This window comes from Chelonus insularis, unplaced genomic scaffold (assembly GCF_013357705.1).
Source record: "Chelonus insularis isolate UGA/USDA-ARS -01 unplaced genomic scaffold, ASM1335770v1 contig_3_pilon, whole genome shotgun sequence".
Classification (NCBI taxonomy): Eukaryota; Metazoa; Arthropoda; class Insecta; order Hymenoptera; family Braconidae; genus Chelonus; species Chelonus insularis.
In genome coordinates this window covers 3,551,565-3,576,699 of record NW_023276556.1, presented here as the reverse complement: position 1 = coordinate 3,576,699, position 25,135 = coordinate 3,551,565, and the positions used below count along the sequence as shown (strand labels likewise).

Here is a 25,135-nt window from a genome sequence, read left to right as displayed (position 1 = left end):
TAATGAGCTTACAATTTATTCATAAACCTAATATTATGTATTCTACATAAAATAAAAGTATAAAAAATCTGTTACAATTTCTATTACTCATTACAAATTATTTTTCATATGTACACGTACAGTTAATTATAAATTTTAATCGTTAATGTTCTTATAATTTTTATTTTTCTTTAAAAGAAAATAGTAAACATTTTCCATATCAAATACAAAACCAGCAAATACGTGAATATCTGAACTCCTATATGAATTAAATGTAATCTGAAAAATAAAAAAATCAATTTACTAGCTATTTATTCTTTTAAATTGCTATTATTTTAAATAATAATTCTTAGCAGACAATATTACCTGTTTAATCGCTTCCGTGCGACTTCTAAAGTGCTCAGATCTTCTTTAAATAAATAAAGTCTGACTCCAAGGATGTGATTCCTCAAATAATGCTTCCAATCGAAATGACTGAGAGAAAATTTAAAATTCTTCTTGTCTTCTTGTTCTAACTGTTTCCATAATGCTTGAATATTTTTATTATCAAAAGTCCAATTTTTTAATGAAAATGGTTGTATAACACTTAAAAATTTTTGTACTTTAGTTACAGCTTTAACCATTCTAGGTTTATGTCCACTACAAATAGCAGCTATATCTACTAAAACGGCAGGAAATAGATGCAAAAGAATATGTGCTAAAAAACTTAGTATTTTATTTTGATAACCAGTCATTGACAAATACCAAACTGATTGCTTTAAGGGGAATTCACGACCAGCTGAAAGTCCATGATCCATATAATCACCCCAAGTTATAGGTGCTTCAACAGTGGAAACATAATTATATATTGGAAGATTCTCTCCTCTTTTGTCTGTTTGAATAGCAACATCCCAAGCACTGGCCAAGATTGCATTAACAGTGTAATCAACAGGAACCATATTAGCATAAGCTTTTTTATCAAAACGCATAAACCTAAGAAACCCTGTTATAGCTGCAGCAGCTACTCCTGTTGGTCCATAGTAATTATCAATCCATCCTGGTACAGGTTCTTCAGCACAAGATATAACTGCAAAAGAATTTTAGTTGAGAAAATTTCAGTTTCATAAGTAAAGAGAAAAACTAATTTTACTTTTACAATCTAGATGTTTATTAAAGGAACTTTCTTGAATAATCAAGTGTCTTATCTAATATTTGCTTCATTAGGGAAAAGAACATCGACAGATCTATTCACTAATTCCAAGGTTCCCCTATTCCGGAGTAACTTTTCAATAGAGGAGCCAGAAGTTTCTGGTAATTCTGACACAAAAGATGATTCATTATCTTCGTGACTGTTTTTATGTTGTGCTGTTATTTCATGATTATTTTCAGTATTCAATAGATTTATTTCATCTAGACTCCCTATTGTTATTGAAGATATACGACGTGCTAGTTCTGGGTCATTTTCAATATTATATTCTGGGTACATTGTTTCAAAATTATTGGAAAGCAGAGAATTAGAACTACTGAATATGCTGATTGGACATGGTATGGTATATAATAGAGTGAGAATAAACAGAAAAGCTTCGGCAAAAATTGTTAGGAAAAATAATCCTAATGTTAAGATAATTTGATAAAAAATTGTGATAATTCCTGAGATCAGATACATTGCTATTGCTAAACACATTTTTTGTTTTTCAATGATGTAAATTACTAGAATTAATTTGAATAATGAACTGATAATGAAATGAATCTAAAATTAAATTAAGAATGATTGATAAATATGAAGTTTGCTTTTTATTATGACTTAAATCATTAGTTGATTTTCACTTACTTATTGCAGGACGGAAAATTCCAACTGGCATATTCTGACAGTTTTCTCTAATAACCTTTTCTGCAAGAGCTTTGGTGAATGTATAAGTATTTGGCCATCCTTGAAGGATACTGAAATTTATTTAAATATTGTAGTGATGAACCAACTCATTGAGAGTTTTTTCATTAATATATTCTTCAATTACATCATTTAATAGTTTATTAATAATAAAAAAAAATCTTTTTTACCGCGGTAATATGTCATTCACTGCATCTTCTGGAAGAGTATTGACTAAAACTTGTACTTCTTCATAACTCGAAGGATGAGGGTAAAACTTTTCTTCAATAACATCAAGGTGACAATTTGCATAAGCAGTTGACACATGAATCATTGCCTACAGAAAAAAAAAATATGTAAAAAAGAAAAAAAATTAAAAGTGGTTTTTTAGAATTTTTAAGAGTATATTGACTTCATTTTTTTTTAAGTTAATGCTTGAGTTCATTATGAAAAAAAAAACAAAAGTAAATAAGAATCGTAATAGTTATGAGTAATGTTCTTTTCTTTAAATAATATTGAAGGCTAACAAACTCAGCATAAAAAAATAAAATCATTATGTTGAAAAAAATACAATGATGTAGAAATTCAGGAGTAATGAATTAACACTGTTGCTAATTTTTCAATTGCATTTCAAGGTGAAGATAAATAAATCACGTCATGGTTAAGTCAAAGATTGTGCAAACATTTACTACACCATGTCCATTATTTGTATTAACAATCAGAAATTTTTTTATTTTCTTTATTTGTTTTCCTGGAATTTCTTGTAGATTTGTATTATTATCCCTAGATGATAATGAACTTATAAGAAAGATGAGATATAACACTTTCAATTTAATATTTATAATAACAAAATATATGAAAACTGTAATAAGGTACATAGTAATCAACATAATTTTTATATGCATTGTAATTAAAATACTTTCTTTTATCTTCTTGGCCCTGACTTGAATTGCATTGCATGTATTATTTAGTGATGTAATAATTGTATATAACCAGTGCGTTCATTGGTTGCGATAATAATAATTGCAATAACAGAGGAGAAAATTTGGTACTGACCCCATTTTATGGAGACTCGATTATGAAATGCTATTACACATTGGAAGTACATTAAATCTTAAACTTTAAAGAAAATTTATATATTACCTTCAATTTCTTCATCTCTTTGCAAAGATTCATTACAGCTAATGCACCCCCTGCATTAATTGCGGTTGCAGTTTTGAGTGTTTCATCGAACTTGACAGTTGCTGCATTGTGGAAAACTATTGAAACTTCTTTAATGAGAACATTACGATCTTCCAGTGATAATCCCAAGCCAGGGAGAGTACAGTCTCCTGAGACAGCGACAATTTTATGACGTAATTTTGGAGAGTCTTTCTTCAATTGCTCGAAGATCTGCAACGGTAAAAAAGAAAAATACAACATAGGTAGATGAAGATAATTTACAAGTAATAATTACTCGATAAATTATTATATCTTTTAAAAAATATGTGACAATTAAATGCAATAAAAAAAATTATAATTCAAAAGATATAAAAGAAACAAATTAATATCACCCGTTTATGTATAAACTGATTTTCTACAAAAAATATTAATTTATGAACAATATTCTTCATTTTCCAATGAATTACTGATGCTAATGAACTTATTATTCAATTGAATTTTTTAATATTACAGATTTGCTTTTTGCTATAAAATGTTTTTAAATAATTCAAAGTTATCTTGAGTGATTGAATAACACTTGCGATATAAAAAAATATCCAGTTTTATCTTGTATACTTAGTATCGTTATGAATAAATTAGATGCTTTTACATTTTCAAATAATTATTTAGCATAGTCTTAAAGATTTATAAAGTCAAGTAATTTTTTATGATGTGATTTAATACTCACCGGTTCGTTAAAAATATCTTCAACTCTGTCATTAATGTTACTATTTTTTTTAGGTCGAATCAGTAGATAAATCGTTGATAGATCTGGACAAGTTCTGAGCAATTTTTCGATCATAGATTTACCGAGAAAGCCCGTAGCACCTGAAAATAGTATTTGTACTTTTACGCATGATTATTAAATTGAGAGAAAGTGCTGAGTAATATCTTATAATAGAGTTATAATAGTATCTGAAGCTATTCTGAATATTACTTAATAATTTAACAATAACCTGTCATGAAAATATTCTGGCCGGCGTAAAAGTCTTGAATTGGTGTCCTTTTTATTATGTCATCAGTGTTGATTGTATTTGAAACATTATTATTGTGCTCATTCATGTTTATATGGTTTTTATAAACATTCATTGCCTAAAAATATTTACAAATATCAATGAAATATTTATCATAAAAAAAACAAAAAAATTAATTTATTATATGACCAATTAAATTGTTATAAAAACAAAAATTACAGTGAAATAATTTTAAATTTACATCACATTTTATTTTTTTTTTTCTTAGTTTTTTTACAACATTAGATAATCGAGAAGAAGAAAAGGAAAAAAGTTCAATGGCTTTAAGAGATTTGAAGTGAAGATAAACATCTTCGTTTAAAAAGGAAACTGTAAAGAAGAAGAGTTTTATCTTCGTCCTCATTTTTAATGAACGAATGAACACATTGGAATGTGCCGCGTGAGTACATTCTTTTGACGTTTACGTTATGTTATAGACCGTTATTATTAACGAAAATATTATTTATCAACAGTTATAATTAAATTATACAAAATTATTTATTACGTTCTAATTATTATTCAATTTTATGGAGGATTCCCTATAAACATTTATGGTAATTTAAATAAAACTGTCAACACAATTTAATAATGAATAATAAATTAAATTGTGACAATAATTTTAATATTTCTTTTGATAAATAATTAATTATTTAACATATCTCAATTTTATAGGCAATAAATTAAATAAAAAATTATTAATTAATTTGTTTCACAGTTAATTAACTAACTTGATCATTGTACGTAGTTATTTCGTTTTCCAGTAACATGTTGGCTTTAAATCACAACCACTTGGACAAAGTAATTTTAAAATATGAATTTAAATCGATAGAATGTATTTTTAAAAAATTGACAAAAAAATTCAATGAATTAAGATGAGTACAGGAGAGACTATTTCTCTACCTGTCTCTGGTAAAGAATTTGAAAAGTCACTCGTTTTTTTGGGGAACCACACACTTCTGTCACGATTTAAAGTACAGGTTGATTCAGAATAAAGTTAAGAAACAAACTGCTGATGATAGCTGGACAGTGAAAGACTCGAACTCTCTTCTATGGGTCCCCCAACACTCACCTCAATAGGGACTCTTTGCACCTGACTCGTCGACTTTGACAGCGTTGTTCTTTATTAAGTAGATTCCGTTCTTGTTCCTAAAAGCACCTACGTCCCACTCTCTTGTTTGCTTTTCTAACAGAACTCTGATCTATGAAATCATGGTGTTAAATACTCTGAGTGCAATTACAATTTTTTATTTACTAATTAAGATAGTAGGGGAAATCCGAACAAAGTCACTTAAGAAAAAATATGAATAATTTAGAATATATGTTTACTGATTTCATCCCTGCCATCTTTCATACTAGAACCAATAAAATATTATGCTTTCAACTTTTTTTAACTCTTTTCTTTACTTTAATGACTCGATGATAAATAATTTTTTATTTACTGTTTTATTTAATATTTAATTAATTTTTAAATAATCAAGCATCATTAAAATGATTTGAATTTTTTGGATATCTATTAAAGCCAAAGCAAAATTGATACTCATTCCGAGACCTTGAACGTGAAGAAAAACAATGAAATTGAAATTAAATGAAGTCCATAATAACATAAATGATTTCTTGGCATGAAGTGTTAGACATACTTTATAACAATGAGAAATTACGCCACGTGTCAACTTAAATTATATGACGACATTTTTTTTTCCTTGATGTCCAGGTACATTGAGGATGACAAAAATGTATTTGAGCCCCATTTTGGATTGCACGACTCATAACAACGTATGGCCTAAATTCGAAAATACGATTTGCTTGCGTAAGCTAAAGACCTATACACGTTGAATATATTGAATATGTTATACAATGAGTTTACAAGAAAGGGGGAAGAAAGACGAAACGACGACATCAACTGATGTAACAGCATGACCACCAAGACTATGGGCTAGAGAGGCGGATCCATAGATGTTTGGATATTATTTCGCAATGTGAAAGTTGAAAGATCTCTGCAAGAACTTTCTGTGTTTTTTCATTCTTAGGGCTTTATACACATAATTTATAACAAGAAAAATTTGAATAATATCTTTGGTCAATTTCGCATTTCAATCTAATTGGTTAACTTCTTCGAAAAGTAATTATTGATGAAACCACTTGTAATAAATCGTATGTTAAATCATCACTATTTGGCAAGTATGATTAATATGATAAACAATCAGTTTTTTTTGATTGATTATTGGACATTGCGTTGAGGGATTTGTCGAGGAATTTCATTCTTAATTAAAATTTTTTATTTATCAATGAATTGTCAAATAAATTTTTTGTTGAGGCTACGTGACAAATCGAAACATTTTTTTTTCTAATATTTATTGAAATACTTGTTTCTTAATCAACTCGAATTAAGAATTTCTAATTCGTGTTCTTTGCTAAAAAATGATATTCTGATTTCTCATCATGTTATTAATTAAAAGCTGCTATTAATTGAAAAATTGTTTACATGAATTTACCTAGCATTTTTTATTGTGCATTATTATTTCTTGTTTTTTACTCCTTTATCAGTTTATGAAAATCAGAGTTTAGACTTCGTGTATTTTTCTATCATTTACTTTTTTACTTCAATTTTTTTCATCTAAAGATTGAATAGGGACAAATTTATTTTATCGAAAAAATACAATCCCAAAATTTTTCTTATTAAAACCCTAAAATCTGAACTTCAAAATTAATTGAACAATTTATATTATTTGAAAAATTTTTCAATTTCCCTCTTTTTCAAATTTATAAAATCTTATGGTAAGTGGTTTCCATTATCCATATTTTATCAACAGTTGATAAAAAGTTATTATCGACCGTCAGACTTGTTGAAGATGGAGCCACATTCAAGATGCACACGTGATGATAACGATTTTGTAACTGAACCAAGAACGACAAAGCTTTATTTTCAAAATTTATATTTTTTTTTACGAAAATGTCTGTAACTACGAGAGGATTGTTATTTATGATGCGTAGTTTTAGTACAGCAGTTAAAGATATTCCTAATCTTGTAAAGGTATGTAATTGATAAAAGAAAGAAATAACATTACATTGATTTTATTATGATGGAACAAATGGCAAGGTTATACTACAAAACAGTAAGAAAGGTAATGTTTCTAAATGTTTAAATGTTTTTACAGAAAAATAAAGTAGTTGTGTTCATGAAAGGAGTCCCAGAAGCACCGAAATGTGGCTTCAGTAATGCTGTTGTTCAAATTTTTCGTATGCATGGGGTGAAATATGATGCTTATGATGTACTAGCTGATGAAGAACTTAGACAAGGTATGAAGGATAAATATTTGTTTTGAAATAAAGAACTTCTAATAATGTATTCATTTTAGGTATCAAAGATTATTCGAACTGGCCGACGATACCACAAGTTTTTATGAATGGTGAGTTCGTAGGAGGATGTGATATTTTACTTCAAATGCATCAAAACGGTGATCTGATAGAAGAGTTAAAAAAAGTTGGGATAACGAGTGCCCTTCTGAATAAAGAGACGGATGGAGTTAAAAATGAATCATCTTAAAAGTAATTTTTTTTATTTTTAGTTTTTTTACATTGTTAAATTTTTAAAAGTTAAGTGACTTATTTACTATTACTAGTCTGAATTTGTTGACTACAATTAAATCATAGAATGAAACAATTGCTGTATGACAAATGTTCATTAGATTTTTTGCAGTTCCCTTCGTAATATTTTTCCAGCGGGACTTTTAGGAATTGTATCAGTGATAGTAATGTGGCCAAGATGTTTATATTTAGCAACACGTTTTGCTACAAATTCTTTCAACTCTTGTTCGTCGATACGCATATTAGGTTTAGGAACGATGAAGGCTTTGGGTATTTCTCCGTATCGTTCGTGTGGTACTCCAATGACTGCTACGTCAGCGACTTTTTCATGACCTAGAATAACGTCTTCGAGTTCAGCAGGAGCTACCTGGTAGCCCTGAACCTTGATCAGTTCTTTAAGTCGTCCTTTTATGTACAGAAAACCTGAGTAAAGTTTTTTTATTTTAAATGAATACTCAGTGAGGACAATAATTTAGCATCAATTACCTTGATCATCAATAAGTCCCAGGTCACCAGTTTTGAACCATTCACCCTCCATACACTCTTGAGTAGCTTGTAAATTTTTATAATATCCTTTCATGACTTGTGGTCCTTTTACAAATATCTCTCCAACTTCATTTATTCCTAAATTCTTGTTTTTATCTTCATCATTGCATCCGACAATTCTCAGTTGAGTATTAGGTCTTATTAATCCTGAAGATTCATTCGGAGCTTTTACGCTAAAGGAAATGAGCGGACTAGTTTCACTCAAGCCGTATCTATTAATATCAGAAAATAGTTGTTTTTATTTATCCGTTATAAATTTTCCCAATAATTTTGATTGTATAAATAAAAAAGTAATAAATATGTAAATACCCTAAACCATAGAAAAATAATTTTCTACTTTGTTTTATTAGCTCTTCTACCATTGTTTGACTTGTTGGTGCTGCTCCTGATGACACCAATCTAATGTTTCTCATGTGTCGCGGGGTAAAGTTTTCATTGTTTATTAACAGTTGAATAATTGGTGGTACAAGCATTAAAGCTGTTGCTTCATTTGTCTCTAAAACTTGTAACAGTTTCGATGAAGAAAACTGTGGCATGAAAATTAATTTTGCTCCAATACTATTTTTATATATAAAAAAAATATACATGTACTAAGTAAAACAAGCTAAAAAAATTAGAAATAATTAATTAAGAATTCTAAGTTATTTTTCTACCTGAGATATGTATTCATTATACTCGATATTCCATAGATATGGAATAGCGGCAGAAATAATGGCACAATTTCTTGATGAGTTTTCGAAGTTAATGGAAATAAGAAATCATGTTCTGCTTTTAATTGTAAACAATTCATAATTAGGTTTCTATATGACAATAATAAATAACAGTGGTAATTATTATCATACAATTATAATAAAATAATATTGAATTAATACCAACCTTTGAGTAAGTTCAATGCATTTGGGAAGCCCTGTAGTCCCACTAGAACAAGGTAGAAGAAATGCATCCTCATTCGGATTTTGCTCTGTTTTTTGCCCCGTTTTTTCAAACTCTTCAACATTATCCGATATCAAGTCTTTGAAATTAATTGTACCTGATGGTACTGGTCCTGTTCCATCTTCAATCATTATTATTGGTAATTTAATCGATTTATTATCACTGATACTTTCTGTAACAGTTGAGTATTTGAAAGGCATGGTAATGACAGCTTTCGAATCAGAGATAACTAATTGCCTTTTTATTTCTCTCACTGTGTACAGAGGGTTTACCACAGTTAACTAAAACATTTTATGAAACAAAATAATACAGGAAAATTTTTTTATCACGATTAGATGTTACTTTTACTGTCAAAGAAAAAACTCCCACCTTTAAACCAGCTTCACTAGCTCCTAAGAAGATTATCGCATATTCAGGTACATTAGGGAGAATCGCTGCAATAGTATCACCAGGTTGGAGGTTATTTTTCCTTAGAGATGTAGCCAATCGTCCACTTAATCTCTTTAATTGTCCATAAGTATATGATCGTCCAGTCTCTGCACACTCCTATATTAAATAAAAAATTTATGAATTATTTTTTAATTTTGTTAAAATTCTAAAGTGAGTTGATTTCTTAAAATTCACTAACCAGGGCTGTTTTATCCCACCATTTTCCAGCATTTTGCCAGAGATACTCATGAAGTAACAAACCATTAGAATCCGGAATTTCACTTATATGACTTTTAAATATGTTTCCATCACTTAAACCTGATGTAGAAGAGTAATACTTTTCACAATAAATAGTTTTATGGAAAGTAGCTCGTTCTTTATACAAATTTTCTGACAGTTGAGTATGACTTCGGAAACTAGTCCCACCAAGAACGTTGCAGTAATTTTTGAACAAGTATTGATACCGAGAAGAAAAACAGAAACGTGCCATATCGGAAACACTTGAATTGTTTTCTTACTAATTTCTTCTACTGCTCAAAGACAACTGACTCCAATCAGGAGTTTAATATTTTCATTAGAGACTACTTTTTAGTCTCGTCTTCATTGGAATAACAAATATAAACCATTAAGGAAATAAAAGTTTTATCAATTTATAAAATGTCGAAACTGACAAAGTTGTATTTATATCTAATTACCATATTCAATTTTAAAAATCTATTCATCGAGTGACCTGCGGCTATAAACGATCGACAAATAAATAGATATTTATCAAAAAATAAATTTTCTTTCACATTTCATATAATAAATTATTTATTTCTTACTATTTTATAATCATTTTGTTTATCATGTAGCTATTACATCATTATTTTTTGTGTTTTATTTTCAATCATTCGTCAAATCTTCAATAGAACAGTTCTCAGCTAATTATAGTGTATAATGATACTAAATATAAATTATAGATACATTAATAAATATAAATACTGTTGAGAAACAATATTTGAATATTTCAAGTGTAATGATCAATAATTAAAATAAAACGAAGAATATTATTTGTATTTACTTTGTCTTGATATGATGAAATTTTAATTACAGTACCAGAAGACATACACAATTATCAAAAGCAAGAAGTAGTATATTATTGTTGATAAGGAATATCTGGAAGATAAAATTACAAGAAGGATTGAAAAATTAAATTGAAGGAGTTAACGTTTCACGAAAAATTATTCAAGAGGTAATGTTTTCAGATTTATTTGCATTCTATAAAAACATCAAGTCTTACAAAATTGAATACATCATCTTATATTTTATTAAACAATTTCTACTACATTTTTAACAGTTCCCTTCGTAATATTTTTCCAGCGGGACTTTTAGGAATTGTATCAGTAATAGTAATGTGGCCAAGATGTTTATATTTAGCAACACGTTTTGCTACAAATTCTTTCAACTCTTGTTCGTCGATACGCATATTAGGTTTAGGAACGATGAAGGCTTTGGGTATTTCTCCGTATCGTTCGTGTGGTACTCCAATGACTGCTACGTCAGCGACTTTTTCATGACCTAGAATAACGTCTTCGAGTTCAGCAGGAGCTACCTGGTAGCCCTGAACCTTGATCAGTTCTTTAAGTCGTCCTTTTATGTACAGAAAACCTGAGCAAAGTTTTTACATTTTAGATGAATAATCAGTGAGGGCAATAGTTTAGTATCAATTACCTTGATCATCAATAAGTCCCAGGTCACCAGTCTTGAACCATTCACCCTCCATACACTCTTGAGTAGCTTGTGGATTTTTATAATATCCTTTCATGACTTGTGGTCCTTTTACAAATATCTCTCCAACTTCATTTACTCCTAAATTCTTGTTTTTATTTTCATCATTGCATCCGACAATTCTCAGTTTTGTTTGTGGAAGAATTAGTCCTGTACTGCCCAAAGGACATTTTAAACTTTGAGCAACCACTGGTGAAGTTTCCGTTAAACCATATCTAGAAGTGTATTGATATTAATATAAATTGTAATATAACTATGCATTTTTTATATGATACAAATACCAACCCTTGGGTAAATAAAAAATGAGTTCCTGCTCGCTCGATTAATTTTTCAGCTACGGCATTACTTAACGGTGCTGCTGCAGATGCTAGAAATTCTACATTTGCTACGTGTTTTGGTGTCAATCTTTTATCATTAGCTAATAGTTGAATAATAGGTGGAACAGCATATATCGCTGTTACTTTGTTTTTTTCTAATACTTCAAATAGTGTTGATGATGAAAACTGCGGTATGCAAATTATTTTTCCTCCGCAGCTATATTAAGTATGTTGAGAAATTATTAGCTTCTTGGTTTTCATTGTTGATAATGATCAATAGTAAATAAAATTAATTTTTAATATTACCTCAAATACGTGTTCAAGATAGAAGTCAAACCATAGGCATGAAACAATGGCAAAAATAGTGGCACAATTTCTTGATTAGTTCGTAAAGCCCACGGGCATATTGCTTCCGATTCCGCTCGAATTTGAAAACAGTTCGCAACAAGATTTCTATTTTAAGAAATGATTGAAATTTAGGAAGTATCCATAATGCGATGAACTAAAAAAACGACAAATAAGCAATATTTTTACCTATGGGTCAATGAAACACTTTTAGGGGGTCCTGTAGTTCCACTGGAATAAGGTAGCACGAAGGTATCCTCATTCGGATTTCGCTCTGTTTTTTGCCCCGTTTTTTCGAACTCTTCAACACTATCCGATATCAAGTCTTTGAAATTAATTGTACCTGATGGTATTGATCCTGTTCCATCTTCAACGATTATTACTGGTAATTTGATTGATGTATTATTACTGATACTGTCTTGGATGATTGGATATTTCCATGATGCAGTAATAACAGCTGAAGTTTCAGAGTTGATAAGCTGTTTTCTTATTTCTTCTGCTGTCGCAAGCGGATTTACTAGAGTTACCTGAAAAATAACAATTTTTATCATCAAAAATTAATTCAGTTTCTGTTATCAAAAATATATATATCTTACTCGAAGACCAGCTTCACTAGCTCCTAATAAAAGTATTCCATATTCAATCACGTTAGGAAGAATTATAGCAATGGTGTCACCAGGTCGGAGCTTACTTTTCCTTAAAGATGTTGCTAATCGGCCACTTAATCTCTTTAATTGTTCATAAGTGTACGATCTTCCTGTCATTGCACATTCCTGTATACATTTACAAATCAAAGAATTGTTATAAAGTTTTTTTTTAATATAAAGTGACGTAATTTATTATAATTTGTTTACCAGAGCTGTTCTATCCCACCATTTTTCAATATCTCTCCAAATATACTCATGGAGAAACATTCCATTATAATCAGGGATGTCTGGAAGGCGACTAGTGAAAACTTTTTCGTTGTTTAAATTTGATGTTGATGAATAGTGCTGGGCATGTTTTGAATTAATAGTATCATGATTACAAATCCACTTGATATGAGATGTTCCAAAACTTTCAGTCTTAGCGGACGATAATGTAAAAACATTACGTGAGAATCGTAGATCACGGTTGGCAAAGTTTTTACACGTGAAATGTTTATATCGTAAAAGCAAACTTTGACGAGCCATTGGAGACAATGGTGAAGTTTTACAGTGTCTTGATTCTTTAGAAGCTGAAACTAAACTAAACTGTAATTATCAGTTTTACGATGTGTGATTTATTGCGCTCTTTGTTTTTATTTAAAAATTTATTCTTCGTTGTAAAAATTATACGATTAATTATTCAGGAAAATTTATCACCTTAGACTAATAATTATCTGATAAAAGTAAATAATGTATTACTTATTATCAAATTAGGAAATTCATTATGAAGGCTATTTCTTCAAGTAATTTTGTATACTCAAGGTCAGTGACATTGAAGACTTATTTTATTGAGGTTGGTCTACTGTCATAAGTTTCTGAGACTGCCGTATCCCTTCTCTAATTTTAGGTAGAAATCTCTAGATATTTAAAATATTTTACTTGTGGATGTGTTTAGTGGAAATGGAAAAATTAATGTAACAGACTACTGACTGTCAATTTCTTTTTACAGGAAATTGTGATCACTGATTATTTCTACACTGGTTTAATGAATGGAATTAATAAAAATGCATATTGGATTTAATCGTACAAGAAAAGGTAACGGAAATTAATGAAAATGCATGAAAATTGACCATTAATATGTAAATATATTTTTTTCATTAAAAACTGCGTTGTAATCATTTAATGAAATAAAGAGTTCGTTATGTAATTTTACGTAAAAACGAGTATTCATAACAGTTTACTTATATTAACAGAGTATTATTTATATATATATATATATATATAACGATAGGTAAAGTTGTAATATAGCATAAAAATATTTATGTATAAAAAATAGATATGTGTGTTGTAAAATCTTACAAAAATAGTTTAATTTTAATTTCAGATATCGGAAATGATCAACCAGGTCTTTACAAGATCGAAGGATTCATCGTATCTTTGTGTAAATAAAGATAACTACATCTGTTGCAATATACGTCGAAGAATTTTTCCAGCTGGACTTTTAGGAATTTTATCGATGATAGCAACGTTGCCAAGATTTTTATATTTAGCAACACGTTTTGCTACAAATTCTTTCAACTCTTGTTCGTCGATACGCATATTAGGTTTAGGAACGATAAAGGCTTTGGGTATTTCTCCGTATCGTTCGTGTGGTACTCCAATGACTGCTACGTCAGCAACTTTTTCATGACCTAGAATAACGTCTTCGAGTTCAGCAGGAGCTACCTGGTAGCCCTGAACCTTGATCAGTTCTTTAAGTCGTCCTTTTATGTACAGAAAACCTGAGTAAAGTTTTTTTATTTTAAATGAATATTCAGTGAGGACAATAATTTAGCATCAATTACCTTGATCATCAATAAGTCCCAGGTCACCAGTTTTGAACCATTCACCCTCCATACACTCTTGAGTAGCTTGTGGATTTTTATAATATCCTTTCATGACTTGTGGTCCTTTTACAAATATCTCTCCAACTTCATTTACTCCTAAATTCTTGTTTTTATTTTCATCATCACAACCAACAATTCTAAGCTCTGTATTCGAGAGTATTAACCCTGAGGATGCTAAAGGAGCTTTCTTACTCTTAGAAATTACAGGTGAAGTCTCAGTCAACCCATACCTATTCATGAATCATAACGGTTCATTTAATGCTATATTTTTCTAAAATTTGTAGAAAATCTGTCGAATAAGTTTCTTCTTTTTTTATTAAAATTTATATTTAACTGTTTCATACCCTTGTACTATCTCGATTGGAATTTTACACTTTGTTCGAAATTTATCAATCATTTCTTCACCCATTGGGGCTGCTCCAGACATCAAAAGTTTGACGTTTTCGATATGACTAGTCGTAAATCTTTCTTCATTTACTAACAGTTGAATTATTGGTGGAGCTACGTACAGAAGCGTCGTTTTATTTTTTTCTAATACCTCTAGAAGAGCTGTCGATGAAAATTGAGGCATGCAAATAATTTTTGCTCCAATACTGTAATTGTTAAAAAAACCTTGACATTATTCATTCATAGAGTTACATTTCTTCTTGAAGCATAAAAAATTACCTAAGATAATAGTATAATATACAAACAAGACCATAGATATGATATATTGGTAAAAATAATGGTACAATTTCCTGATGATTTCCAATAGCTTCTCCAGATATATTGACTTCTTTTGCTCCAAATTGATAAAGATTTGCAACAATATTCCTGGATGTTAAAATTCTCATTGATTCTTTTAATATTTATTTAGGTCATAGCAGTTTTTTAAAATGAAATTGATGTAATGATTCAGGCATAATAATAATTTTAACCTGTGAGTGAGTTCGACACCTTTAGGAAGTCCTGTAGTTCCACTAGAATAAGGTAGCACTAAGGTATCTTCATTAGGATTTTGTTCAGTCTTTTGTCCAGTTTTTTCGAATTCTTCAACACTCCCAGAAATTAAGTCATTGAAATTAATCGTACCAGATGGTACAGGTCCCGTTCCATCTGCAACCACTACTGTTGGTAATCGAATAGCAGAATTATTAACAATACTTTCTGCAACAACTGGATACTTTGAAACAGTTGTAATAATAGCAACAGTTTCAGAATTGATCAATTGTTTTTCAATTTCTTTCGATGTGTAAATAGGATTTATCAGTGTCACCTGTTGTGATTACAATGTTATCTTATAAATCATTATCAAAATTTGGCAAGTGAATTAGATTCTTTTGTCTCTTACTTGAAGACCTGCTTCACTAGCTCCTAATAAGAGTATTGCATATTCAGGCACGTTAGGGAGAATTGCTGCAATAGTATCACCAGGTCGAAGGTTATGTTTTCGCAGAAATGTAGCTAATCGTCCACTTAATCTCTTCAATTGTTCATAAGTATATGATCGCCCAGTCATTGCGCATACCTACATTTATTCAATTTTAAAACTATCATTTCTATAAGTATGAATATGAGGATATTCGTGTAGAATTTTAAGATGCTTACCAATGCAGTTTTATCCCACCACTTTTGCATATTCCTCCAAATAAACTCATGAAGGAATATTCCATGATAGTTTGGAATATCAGGAATAGCGCTTTTAAATATATTTTCATGGTTTATCCGCAAAGCTGATGAATAGTGTTGAATGTTATTAAGTTGAACTTTGTTATTGTTATTCCATTTAGTGTAAACATGATTGTTGCATTTAATTTGCGTATTAAATGATTTAATCATACAATAAAAAACCGGATTTTGAGTACGAAGATTTTTCTGTATAATGCGTTGATGTCGAAAAAATAAACACAGACGTGCCATTAGTGATGTTGATTAAATGTACAGAATGTCTTGAATCTTTGACAGCACCAAAGCAACTGAATGTCTGTCAGGGTCATGATATGATGATTTTCATCAAAAAAAGATTAAAATAAAAAAATGATAAGTAATTCTATCACAATTCACTAGATGCCTCTTCTGGTCATAAAATTGCTGCAGTAGTCTAACAACCAACTCTGATGACTACAAATTACTTTTTAGCAAATATAACTGGTACATGTATATTGCATATACATAAATGATAATTGATTACTGTTAAATCAACACATTAAATATTATTATAAGATACTTTGTAAAGTGTGTTGCTCTAAACTCATACCTAAAACAAGATTTCTGTGTTAAAAAAAAAAAAAATATCAAAGATATGGAAACGATGTTTGAAAACTTTTGTTAATAATAATTTTTATTTACATTTATTCAATAGAAACATGTATGGAAATAAATTGTATTTAAAAAAACTTGATAATTGATGTCATGTCTTATATCTTTCAGAATATGAACAAAAAGTCTATTAAAAAAATTTTAATTGCGATCGAATAAAAATGAAGGATCTAAAATAGTTAGTATTAATTTTAGATTGAAACAGTCAATGTTCGGATGGTCGTTTATGACTTTTAAAAGCAGATATTGGTTTTGAATGCTGTCAGCACTGATGATGTTGATCCTCTTGCACAGTCCAGGGACTCATTTGTCACTGTACACACATGTGACTAATTAATATAGATCTATAGCAAGAGTACAGTCCGAGAGACACCACGTTACAATTACCGGAGCAAAATAACTACGATGAACGATTGGAAGAACTATCCATGTGTATTACACGTGATACATATATTTTATTGTTATAAAAATTGTACTGACCTAAAAATGTTTTAATATTTTTTTTATTTCATAAAATAACAAATTATAAATATCAGTTTTTTCATATCAATAAATTCTTAAATTTATAGATCAATTTTCTTATAATAAAAACATTTTTCTTTTGTTTAATACAAATATTCTTCGCTTATATTTTTTATTTAACACTATTAATTGTTACAAAATTTTTACAAAACATTAGAAATTGGGCAATTATTAATAATAGATTCTAAGTACATAATTGTATAAATATCGTTAGGTTTGTATGATTTTCATAAACACATTGTAAAATATTTAATGTGACTTTTATTTACTTTAGTAGGACATAATTTATATCAAATTTATTTACTGAAATTAAATATCCTTTAAAATCTATAGATAAAACATTAATTTAATTTTTAAAAAATAAATGCCAGTAATTTTGATAATTTAAAACATTTTAATTCATATTTGCTTCGCGCTACTTTTTTATTGGCTATTTAATTACGAATCAAAGGATAAGTAGGCACAAAGCGCCAAAAAGAACACCGAAGATTCCCGAAGTTTTTTCATCCAATGGTCGCGAGGGATTCGCGGCTATTTCATCTAGGTACAGCGGGCCGTTAGCATCTTTAATTGCGCATAAGTGAAAATTGTAAGTGAAAAATTAGTGGGCAATAAGGATCAACGTCTTTTTGGTAATAAATATATTATTTTTATTGTTTAATAATGTCTAAATTATTTGTATATTCTTTAATAATTAATACTAAAAAAAGTTTTCAAGATTAATACGTTAATACATTCGTGTAAAAATCGGCATCATCTTCGTAATCTTCGATGGCGTCGTTTCCTAAAAGTCGGTTTTTACGTTAAATTAACAATAAATAACCAACTTTTTATGTGTTAGTTACAAGTTGAAATATTTTTCTAAACTATTTTAATATATTTACATAAGAATATATCCTTTTATCGGTGTTTTTTTTTCTCAGTCATTTGTACATTAACACGTGCATATTTTTTATGCTAAAATAAGTTCGCTTCCGATGTGAATTTTTACTTTTCTACATTTATCAGTCTTTTTAATGAATACAGAAAACTTTATTTTATTGAACATATTTCTTTAATTGATTATTTCATGTTACATTTGAATGTTTTCTTTGTTACATTGAGACTCGCATAAACATATAATTCGAAGAAATTCTTCTGTCGCCGATCGCGTCAACTCGACTAAATAGTTCGTCTATCCTTCAGACAAAGATAAACACGAGATTACTGATCTTATTTTCTAGTCATTCTAAGAATTACACATTATCGTTTGATATTTCCGATCTTTATTTCGAATGCAATTTGTATATGTATATATATAATAAAATACCTTTGTGTTCGTATATTCATTTGTTTTGATTACGTTTAGTATGTTCGATTAGTAGTATTTATTTTGTTTTTACACAAAAGAATTTATTATTATTTTTTTTCACTTGACAAAATTATTGTTAACTGAAATTTATTATTATCTAAAAACTACTTTTGATTGATTTACTATAAAAATTTCTAATTCAATCGAGCACGTTTTCAATGAAAATTTTTTTTTTTTAATTTTTCGAATAAGAATTATTCTTATCTATTTTGATGCTAAGTTATTTCAATGTTGGATGTAGTTCTTATAATAAAAAAAAGAAACATGATTTTTCTTGTTAAACTTGATCTACTTTTAATTGAGGAATTTTTTTGAGATTTTTCTTTTCTTCAATCGAAATGTGTGATTTGTTTAGATAATTTACAACGAATATTTACTAAATAAAAGAAAACAACTAATTATTTTGTTTTATTATTCCAATTTTTATTCTTTAGTGTCACAATGGAAGGACAGCAACCACCTGGCGGAAGAGCCCGTGGTCGTGGTCGAAGTACCAGTAGACCTGATAGATCTCAGCCTCCTCAACAACAACAAGCATGGGTGCGTCCAGGAGTACCTCCTCAACAATCCGAGAGTTCATATGGGCCTCCTGTAAGTACATAATCGTAGACTTTTATTTAATAAAAAAAATAGGTTTCTACTATTAAAAGAAAAAAGTCGAAATACCATCGTTCACAGACTTCAAGAGGCGTCGTCCGAACTCCAATGCCACATCAGTCATCACAAGGGGATCGCGCTCCAGGGCAACAGCAACAGCCATCGACATCAACTTCAGTTGGTACGGGATATCGACTTTTTCATTACTTTTCCTATTAATTTTCGATATAATCGTCGAATGGATTTATTTCTGTTATGTGGACAATTATTAAATTTACTTTCTTTTATTGGAGGCGGGGGAGATGCAGCAGCAACTCGATCAATGGGTAGAGGTGCTATGAGAGGAAATAAAATGATTGTTCCTGAAATTTTCACTCGTCCTGAACATACCAGAAACTCTAAAAAGGGTATATTACAAGAGAAAAAGAAAATAGTACATTTCACACCTAGGGAGGGAAAGTAGTCTAGCTCAAACCACGTGTAAAATTACAACCCGAGCCGAAGGCGAGGGTAGTAAACACGTGGTTTAAGCTAGTCTAATTGTCTTCTCTAGGGCTGAATATGATTTTTCGTCATACCTACGTGGAAAGTTCAACCCCTCTCCAATGGAAAAGTGAACTTTCCGTGCGGGTATGACGAAAATTTCATTTTCACATTTAATATGATTTGATAATAAATAAATAATTTGACTTATAGGAACTATTGGTCAGCCAATAAATTTGGAAGCAAATTTTTTCAAGATTCTAAATGCTCCAGATTGGTGCTTATTTCAGTATCGAGTCGATTTTGCTCCTGAAGAAGATAGAAATGCAGTACGTAAAGGTCTATTACGTCTTCATAAAGATAGATTAGGAACGTATATTTTTGATGGTACAGTGATGTACACTTGCAATCGATATGCTAATGTATCCACAACTGAAGTAAGTAAAGAAAATTTGTATTTATGTCAACATCAACAATAATTTTTTATATTAATATTTACTAAAACTTTATTTAAAATATGCAGTCAATGAAGCTGACTTCTAAAAGAGAATCGGATGATGCTACAATTGAAATTAGTGTTCGACTTGTCGGCGAAATGTCCAAAGGAGATCCTCACTATCTTCAATTATATAATATTTTGTTACGTCGTGGTTTGGAACATTTACGTTTACAATTGGTTGGAAGAAATTACTTCGATGCCAGAGCGAAGGTAAAATTTAGAAATTAAATTACGTTTTTTTCTTAATTAAAATAATTAAATTAATAAAAAAAAAAAAAAATTACTAAATTCAAATTAATTATTGTTAGATTGAAATAAGAGAGTTCCGCCTGGAATTGTGGCCTGGATATCAAACTTCTATTCGTCAACATGAACGAAATATTTTAATGGGTGTTGAAATCACAAGTAAAGTTATGCGTCAAGAAACATTATTGGACATTTTGAATAATGTTCGACAAAGAGTTGATTCTGGAGATTTACAGGTAAAAATTTTAAATTATGCATTATTGAATTCATTTTCCGATTTTTATAAAATTTGTAAGATTATATAAGTTGATTTATTCTTCTTTATAATTTTTAATTCCTTTAATGTTTTAAAAACATAGGCAGCTTGTCGTGCTGAAGTGATCGGATTAACAGTCCTAACTGATTATAATAATAACACTTACCGTGTAGAAGACATTGATTTCGGTCATAATCCACAAAGCTCTTTCAAAATAACAAAAGGGGGTAAAGAAACTGAAACCACGTACATCGATTATTATAGACAAAAATATAATATTACTATAAGAAATAGATCCCAGCCTCTTTTGATCACTCGTCCATCTATCAGAGATCGTCGAGCTGGTAAAGATAAAGATCAAGATATATGTTTAATTCCTGAACTATGTAGAGCTACAGGTAAAATAGTTTATTGCAATCACTTTAAAATACAAACTGAATATTCTAATTATTAATTTACTTTTCTTTTTTACATGCTTGAATGATAAAAATTTTTTTACAATTCTAGGCTTAACCGATTCTATGAGAAGTGATTATAAACTAATGGCTGCTCTTGGAGAACATACAAGACTTAAACCAAATGGTCGGATTGATAGACTTATGGCATTTAATCGTCGTCTCCTTGCACAACCAGAAGTAGTTAAAGAATTCGATCAGTGGCAGTTGAGATTAGACACCCAGCTGGTACAAGTACCAGCAAGAGTATTACCAATTGAAAATATGTTATTTGCCAACAAAAATGAAAGTGCTGGAAGACAAGTGGAATGGGGACGATGCCTTCAAAAAGCTAAACATATTGTTAGTACTAGAATGTCGGATTGGGTGTTGGTGTTTCCAAATAGAATCCGCCGCGATGCTGATGTAATTAATTTATGAATTGAAAAATTAATATTTCCTTAACCCCACATATAAATACATTTTTTTTTTTTCAGACATTTTTCCATAACATTATGGAAGTCGCTCGCGGAATGCAATTCAGTGTTAATCAGCCTGTGATGCGCGAATTGCGAGGTGATGGTGCTCGGGATTATGTCGAAGAACTCGAGTCAATAATGAGACAAAAAAATCCGCAACTTGTTTGTTGCATTGCACCTAGACAACGAGCAGATGTATATGCAGCTATTAAACAAAAATGTTGTGTAGATCGACCAGTTCCCAGTCAAGTTGTGCTGTCAAAAAATATTTCTTCTAAAATTTCTATGTCAGTTGCCACAAAAATAGCTGTTCAAATGAGCTGTAAAATTGGAGGAGCTCCATGGTCCTTGCATTTTGGATTTAAAAATTTGGAAGGCGGTATTATGATTGTTGGATTTGATGTTTGTCATGATCCAAATCGACGTGGAACTGATTATGGTAAATTATTTTTGAAATCTTATATTCTATTGCATTATTGTTTTTATAGTTAATTTAATTATTATATTTTATATATGATACTTTGTATTTAATGAAATTATTTTTATTATTTCTTTAATTGGTTACAGGAGCCATGGTTGCTTCATTGGACCCTGGTATGAGTCGCTACTTTTCAGCTGTGACTGCACATAAAAATAATGAAGAATTGACCAACGAATTTACTTCAAACATGATTAAAGCAATTCGTAAATATGCCGAACTAAATAGTAATACATTCCCAGCTCGAATTATAATATATCGCGATGGTGTTGGAGATGGACAAATACCATATGTCGTAGATCACGAACTTAAACATTTACGAGAACATCTCGATAAATTTTATGCTCAAAATCCAGTGAAAATGGCGTTCATCATTGTAACCAAGAGAATTAACGTTCGATTGTTCTTAAACAAACGAGATAATCCACCACCAGGTACTGTCGTTGATGACGTTATTACTAATCCTTCTCGATATGATTTCTTCCTGGTTTCACAATTTGTCAGAAATGGATCTGTATCACCTTCTGCATATAATGTTATTTATGATACTGTAGGATTTGATGTATCAGCTATTCAACAGTTGACATATAGATTAACTCATATGTACTTTAATTATTGTTCAACAATTAGAGTACCTGCTCCTTGCCAGTATGCTCATAAACTGGCATTCTTAGTGGCTCAATCTATTCATAAATCACCCAGTAGCCATCTGGAAAATTTACTTTACTTTTTGTAATATTTCAACTTATTGAAAAATTTATTTTTTTATTTTTCTTGAAAAAAAATATTTTTTTATTTTATTTCTAAAAAAGTTGGGAAAAATTTTATAGAAAAACGTACATTGTTTTCAACTAATATTTTATAATTTTTTTAATACGTACTAAGTACTCAAAATTTTGAGGTTTATTTTTTATGAATTAAGTAAGTTGATAAAACTTAACAATGAGTTCAATAACATCATTTTCTAAAAAAATAATTAATATTTTTGGAAATTATTAATATATAAAAAAAAATCAATAACTACTAAAAAATCAGAAACTTCTTTTAAGTTTGTGGTACTTTCATTATTTGCTAAAAATGTTTCTTTTTCATTTTCAACTCGTAGATATATCAGAAAAGTACTTTTCTACTAATAATCATTTTGCAAACTTTGTTTTCTCATTAAAAACTACTTATAATTAAGTAATATAATCATTAAATAATCAATTTGTGTTTACTTTGAAGTAATTAGAATTAATAAATATTACTTGTACGCAAAAGTAATTGATGAATACTTCAATTGAATAACCTAATTGATCAGTTCTCCCGTAGCAAAATACTTCAAATATTATTTCCATGTAACATCCAAATGATTCCTCATCCGTACAACATACAACCTATCTAATAAAATGGTAAGTAACAAAATAAACTTTCTAGGCCATTTTAGTTTTCATCTTAACATTTTTCATTCTTTTGTTTCGAAGGTCGAGGTTAACAATATTATCAGAATCCTAAGGACTCGTCACGCGATTGTACGATTTGCCAACACGTCGTGGTATCTTACAAAATTTTTTACAGTATTTTTCAATCTCTCTTTCCTTCCTTCAGATCTGTAATATGAAGTTTTCGTAAAGAATTTAAGTAACTGATACGAACACTGTGCAACTTTATGGATATTTGTCAAGAATGTGAATGCAGAAGGTATATGATATTCATTCTAAATTCGCGTGCAAGTACATAAAAAGATTAAATATCCTTCTGTCAAATATAGGGAGCCTTGATCTACATTGTTTATATATTTTTTTTATTCCTAAATGAAGTAAATTATATAAGTTCAAAAACATCTCTACTATTTTTAGAATAATGAATGTTAATGCATAACATTTATTTAATTTTTATGCATTCGTTAGACGTGAATAATAAGACAGATTTTATTTATTATTTCATGAAAAATTTATAAAAATTTTTACTTTTTATTTTTTTGTCGTAGTAATTAGAAGTAGTCTTGTTAATTTACTTGAAAAGTAATTAGCTCAGAGCAATATATGACATTTAAATTTGATTACCTTAATTACGAAATTATTTATACCTCATAGACGATTAAATACCATGATCGTTTTGCTACGGATTCATTTACTGTTTGTATTCTAAAAGGGCCAACCTAATAACTTGTCTTACTAGCCAATGCGCTGCTATATAAGCTTAACATAGGCTTTCAACTAGTCATTACACATCAGAGTGTCATAAACACTCTGCTAATACTCCGAATCGGAGTAAATGTAAGCGTCATCTCCATTTCAAATTAACTCTTTTTCTTTTCGTTAAGTGCACTCTCATTCAGAAAATTACCAAGTGATTCTCCATTTGTTCCAAGGTCGCTCAAATTTATGTATCTAAACTACATAATTTATATATTTTTTACAATTTACTAATTTTTAAAAATCATGTAATTACTTGAAACGGTAATATAGTTAATGAATTATCTAAAATCTTTGATTCATATTGAAATTATAATTTAAAAAAAACAGATATTTTTTTTTTTCAATTACAAAAAACTATCTCTTGAATTAAGTTTTTTTTGTTATGATTCTTTAAAATAATATTGTCACATTTAAACGTGAAACCCATTCAGAAAATTACCTAATTTTTTTCAATTTCCTTCAAGATCACTTGCAAAAATTCTTTTCTCTTATTTGTAATTATTTTCAAGGAGACAATTATGAATTTTCCATGCATGAGCTTTAAAAAGTTTGCTCAAGGTCACCTACAATAAATCTTTTTTTTAAGGTATATAATTTTTATAAAATAAAACAGACAAATAATTTTATGTTGACTGTTTGAGAGTTAAGACTAATCAAATTTGTGATTGAGTTTCAGGTAACGTGAAAGACGTTTGAGCTGGAGAAGCATTAGCGATAGGTCAACACATAGTGGGGTTGATAGAGGACTAGTGGAGAAGAGGGTTGTCGGTGAGGTGGCGCCCTCCCTTATACTTTCGATCGACCCTATCGCGTTCTCAGTTATCCCTCGTCCTCTCTGGC

At 29.5% G+C, this 25,135-nt stretch overlaps 6 protein-coding genes across 12 annotated transcripts; 2 read left to right on the top strand and 4 right to left on the bottom strand.

Annotated features, from left to right (window-relative positions):
• Window positions 1–79: 79 nt before the first annotated feature.
• On the bottom strand, window positions 80–5,226 carry LOC118068738 (fatty acyl-CoA reductase wat-like). Of its 2 annotated transcripts, none has more exons than XM_035086389.1 (8): window positions 5,108–5,226; window positions 3,982–4,117; window positions 3,714–3,853; window positions 2,969–3,217; window positions 2,017–2,162; window positions 1,790–1,899; window positions 346–1,045; window positions 80–258 (listed from the first exon to the last, which is right to left on the bottom strand). In XM_035086389.1, the coding sequence occupies exons 2-8, from the start codon at window positions 4,112–4,114 to the stop codon at window positions 171–173; spliced, it is 1,566 nt and encodes a 521-aa protein (XP_034942280.1). In that variant the 5' UTR covers window positions 4,115–4,117; window positions 5,108–5,226; the 3' UTR covers window positions 80–170. The 2 variants fall into 2 exon arrangements, with proteins under 2 accessions (XP_034942280.1, XP_034942279.1); XM_035086388.1 differs by lacking the exon at window positions 5,108–5,226 and adding an exon at window positions 4,767–5,095.
• Window positions 5,227–6,925: 1,699 nt separating this feature from the next.
• On the top strand, window positions 6,926–14,396 carry Grx5 (Glutaredoxin 5). Of its 5 annotated transcripts, XR_004690485.1 has the most exons (6): window positions 6,926–7,069; window positions 7,194–7,335; window positions 7,395–7,584; window positions 10,624–10,762; window positions 13,596–13,681; window positions 13,971–14,396. XR_004690485.1 is itself a non-coding variant. In XM_035085560.1 (4 exons), exons 1-3 carry the CDS (start codon window positions 6,989–6,991, stop codon window positions 7,580–7,582), a joined length of 411 nt encoding a protein of 136 aa, XP_034941451.1. In that variant the 5' UTR covers window positions 6,926–6,988; the 3' UTR covers window positions 7,583–7,584; window positions 8,520–8,971. The 5 variants fall into 5 exon arrangements, 3 of the variants coding, with proteins under 3 accessions (XP_034941451.1, XP_034941453.1, XP_034941450.1); XR_004690486.1 differs by lacking the exon at window positions 10,624–10,762; XM_035085560.1 differs by lacking the exons at window positions 10,624–10,762; window positions 13,596–13,681; window positions 13,971–14,396 and adding an exon at window positions 8,520–8,971.
• Window positions 7,587–10,210, bottom strand: LOC118068274 (4-coumarate--CoA ligase 1-like). Its single transcript, XM_035085558.1, has 7 exons — window positions 9,731–10,210; window positions 9,472–9,648; window positions 9,046–9,383; window positions 8,823–8,969; window positions 8,479–8,727; window positions 8,110–8,381; window positions 7,587–8,046 (listed from the first exon to the last, which is right to left on the bottom strand). Exons 1-7 carry the CDS (start codon window positions 10,019–10,021, stop codon window positions 7,721–7,723), a joined length of 1,800 nt encoding a protein of 599 aa, XP_034941449.1. The 5' UTR covers window positions 10,022–10,210; the 3' UTR covers window positions 7,587–7,720.
• On the bottom strand, window positions 10,764–13,447 carry LOC118068272 (4-coumarate--CoA ligase 1-like). Its single transcript, XM_035085556.1, has 8 exons — window positions 13,304–13,447; window positions 12,815–13,182; window positions 12,557–12,733; window positions 12,150–12,487; window positions 11,922–12,068; window positions 11,584–11,832; window positions 11,242–11,513; window positions 10,764–11,178 (listed from the first exon to the last, which is right to left on the bottom strand). Exons 2-8 carry the CDS (start codon window positions 13,130–13,132, stop codon window positions 10,853–10,855), a joined length of 1,827 nt encoding a protein of 608 aa, XP_034941447.1. The 5' UTR covers window positions 13,133–13,182; window positions 13,304–13,447; the 3' UTR covers window positions 10,764–10,852.
• Window positions 14,012–16,446, bottom strand: LOC118068273 (4-coumarate--CoA ligase 1-like). Its single transcript, XM_035085557.1, has 7 exons — window positions 16,060–16,446; window positions 15,803–15,979; window positions 15,390–15,727; window positions 15,139–15,285; window positions 14,817–15,065; window positions 14,431–14,702; window positions 14,012–14,367 (listed from the first exon to the last, which is right to left on the bottom strand). Exons 1-7 carry the CDS (start codon window positions 16,369–16,371, stop codon window positions 14,042–14,044), a joined length of 1,821 nt encoding a protein of 606 aa, XP_034941448.1. The 5' UTR covers window positions 16,372–16,446; the 3' UTR covers window positions 14,012–14,041.
• Window positions 16,447–17,799: 1,353 nt separating this feature from the next.
• aub (aubergine) lies at window positions 17,800–23,044 on the top strand. Of its 2 annotated transcripts, none has more exons than XM_035085813.1 (11): window positions 17,800–17,924; window positions 19,078–19,234; window positions 19,301–19,421; window positions 19,534–19,647; window positions 19,937–20,160; window positions 20,247–20,432; window positions 20,531–20,704; window positions 20,828–21,122; window positions 21,232–21,584; window positions 21,656–22,076; window positions 22,205–23,044. In XM_035085813.1, the coding sequence occupies exons 2-11, from the start codon at window positions 19,085–19,087 to the stop codon at window positions 22,849–22,851; spliced, it is 2,685 nt and encodes an 894-aa protein (XP_034941704.1). In that variant the 5' UTR covers window positions 17,800–17,924; window positions 19,078–19,084; the 3' UTR covers window positions 22,852–23,044. The 2 variants fall into 2 exon arrangements, with proteins under 2 accessions (XP_034941704.1, XP_034941705.1); XM_035085814.1 differs by having other exon boundaries at window positions 19,322–19,421; window positions 22,205–23,043.
• Window positions 23,045–25,135: the final 2,091 nt, after the last annotated feature.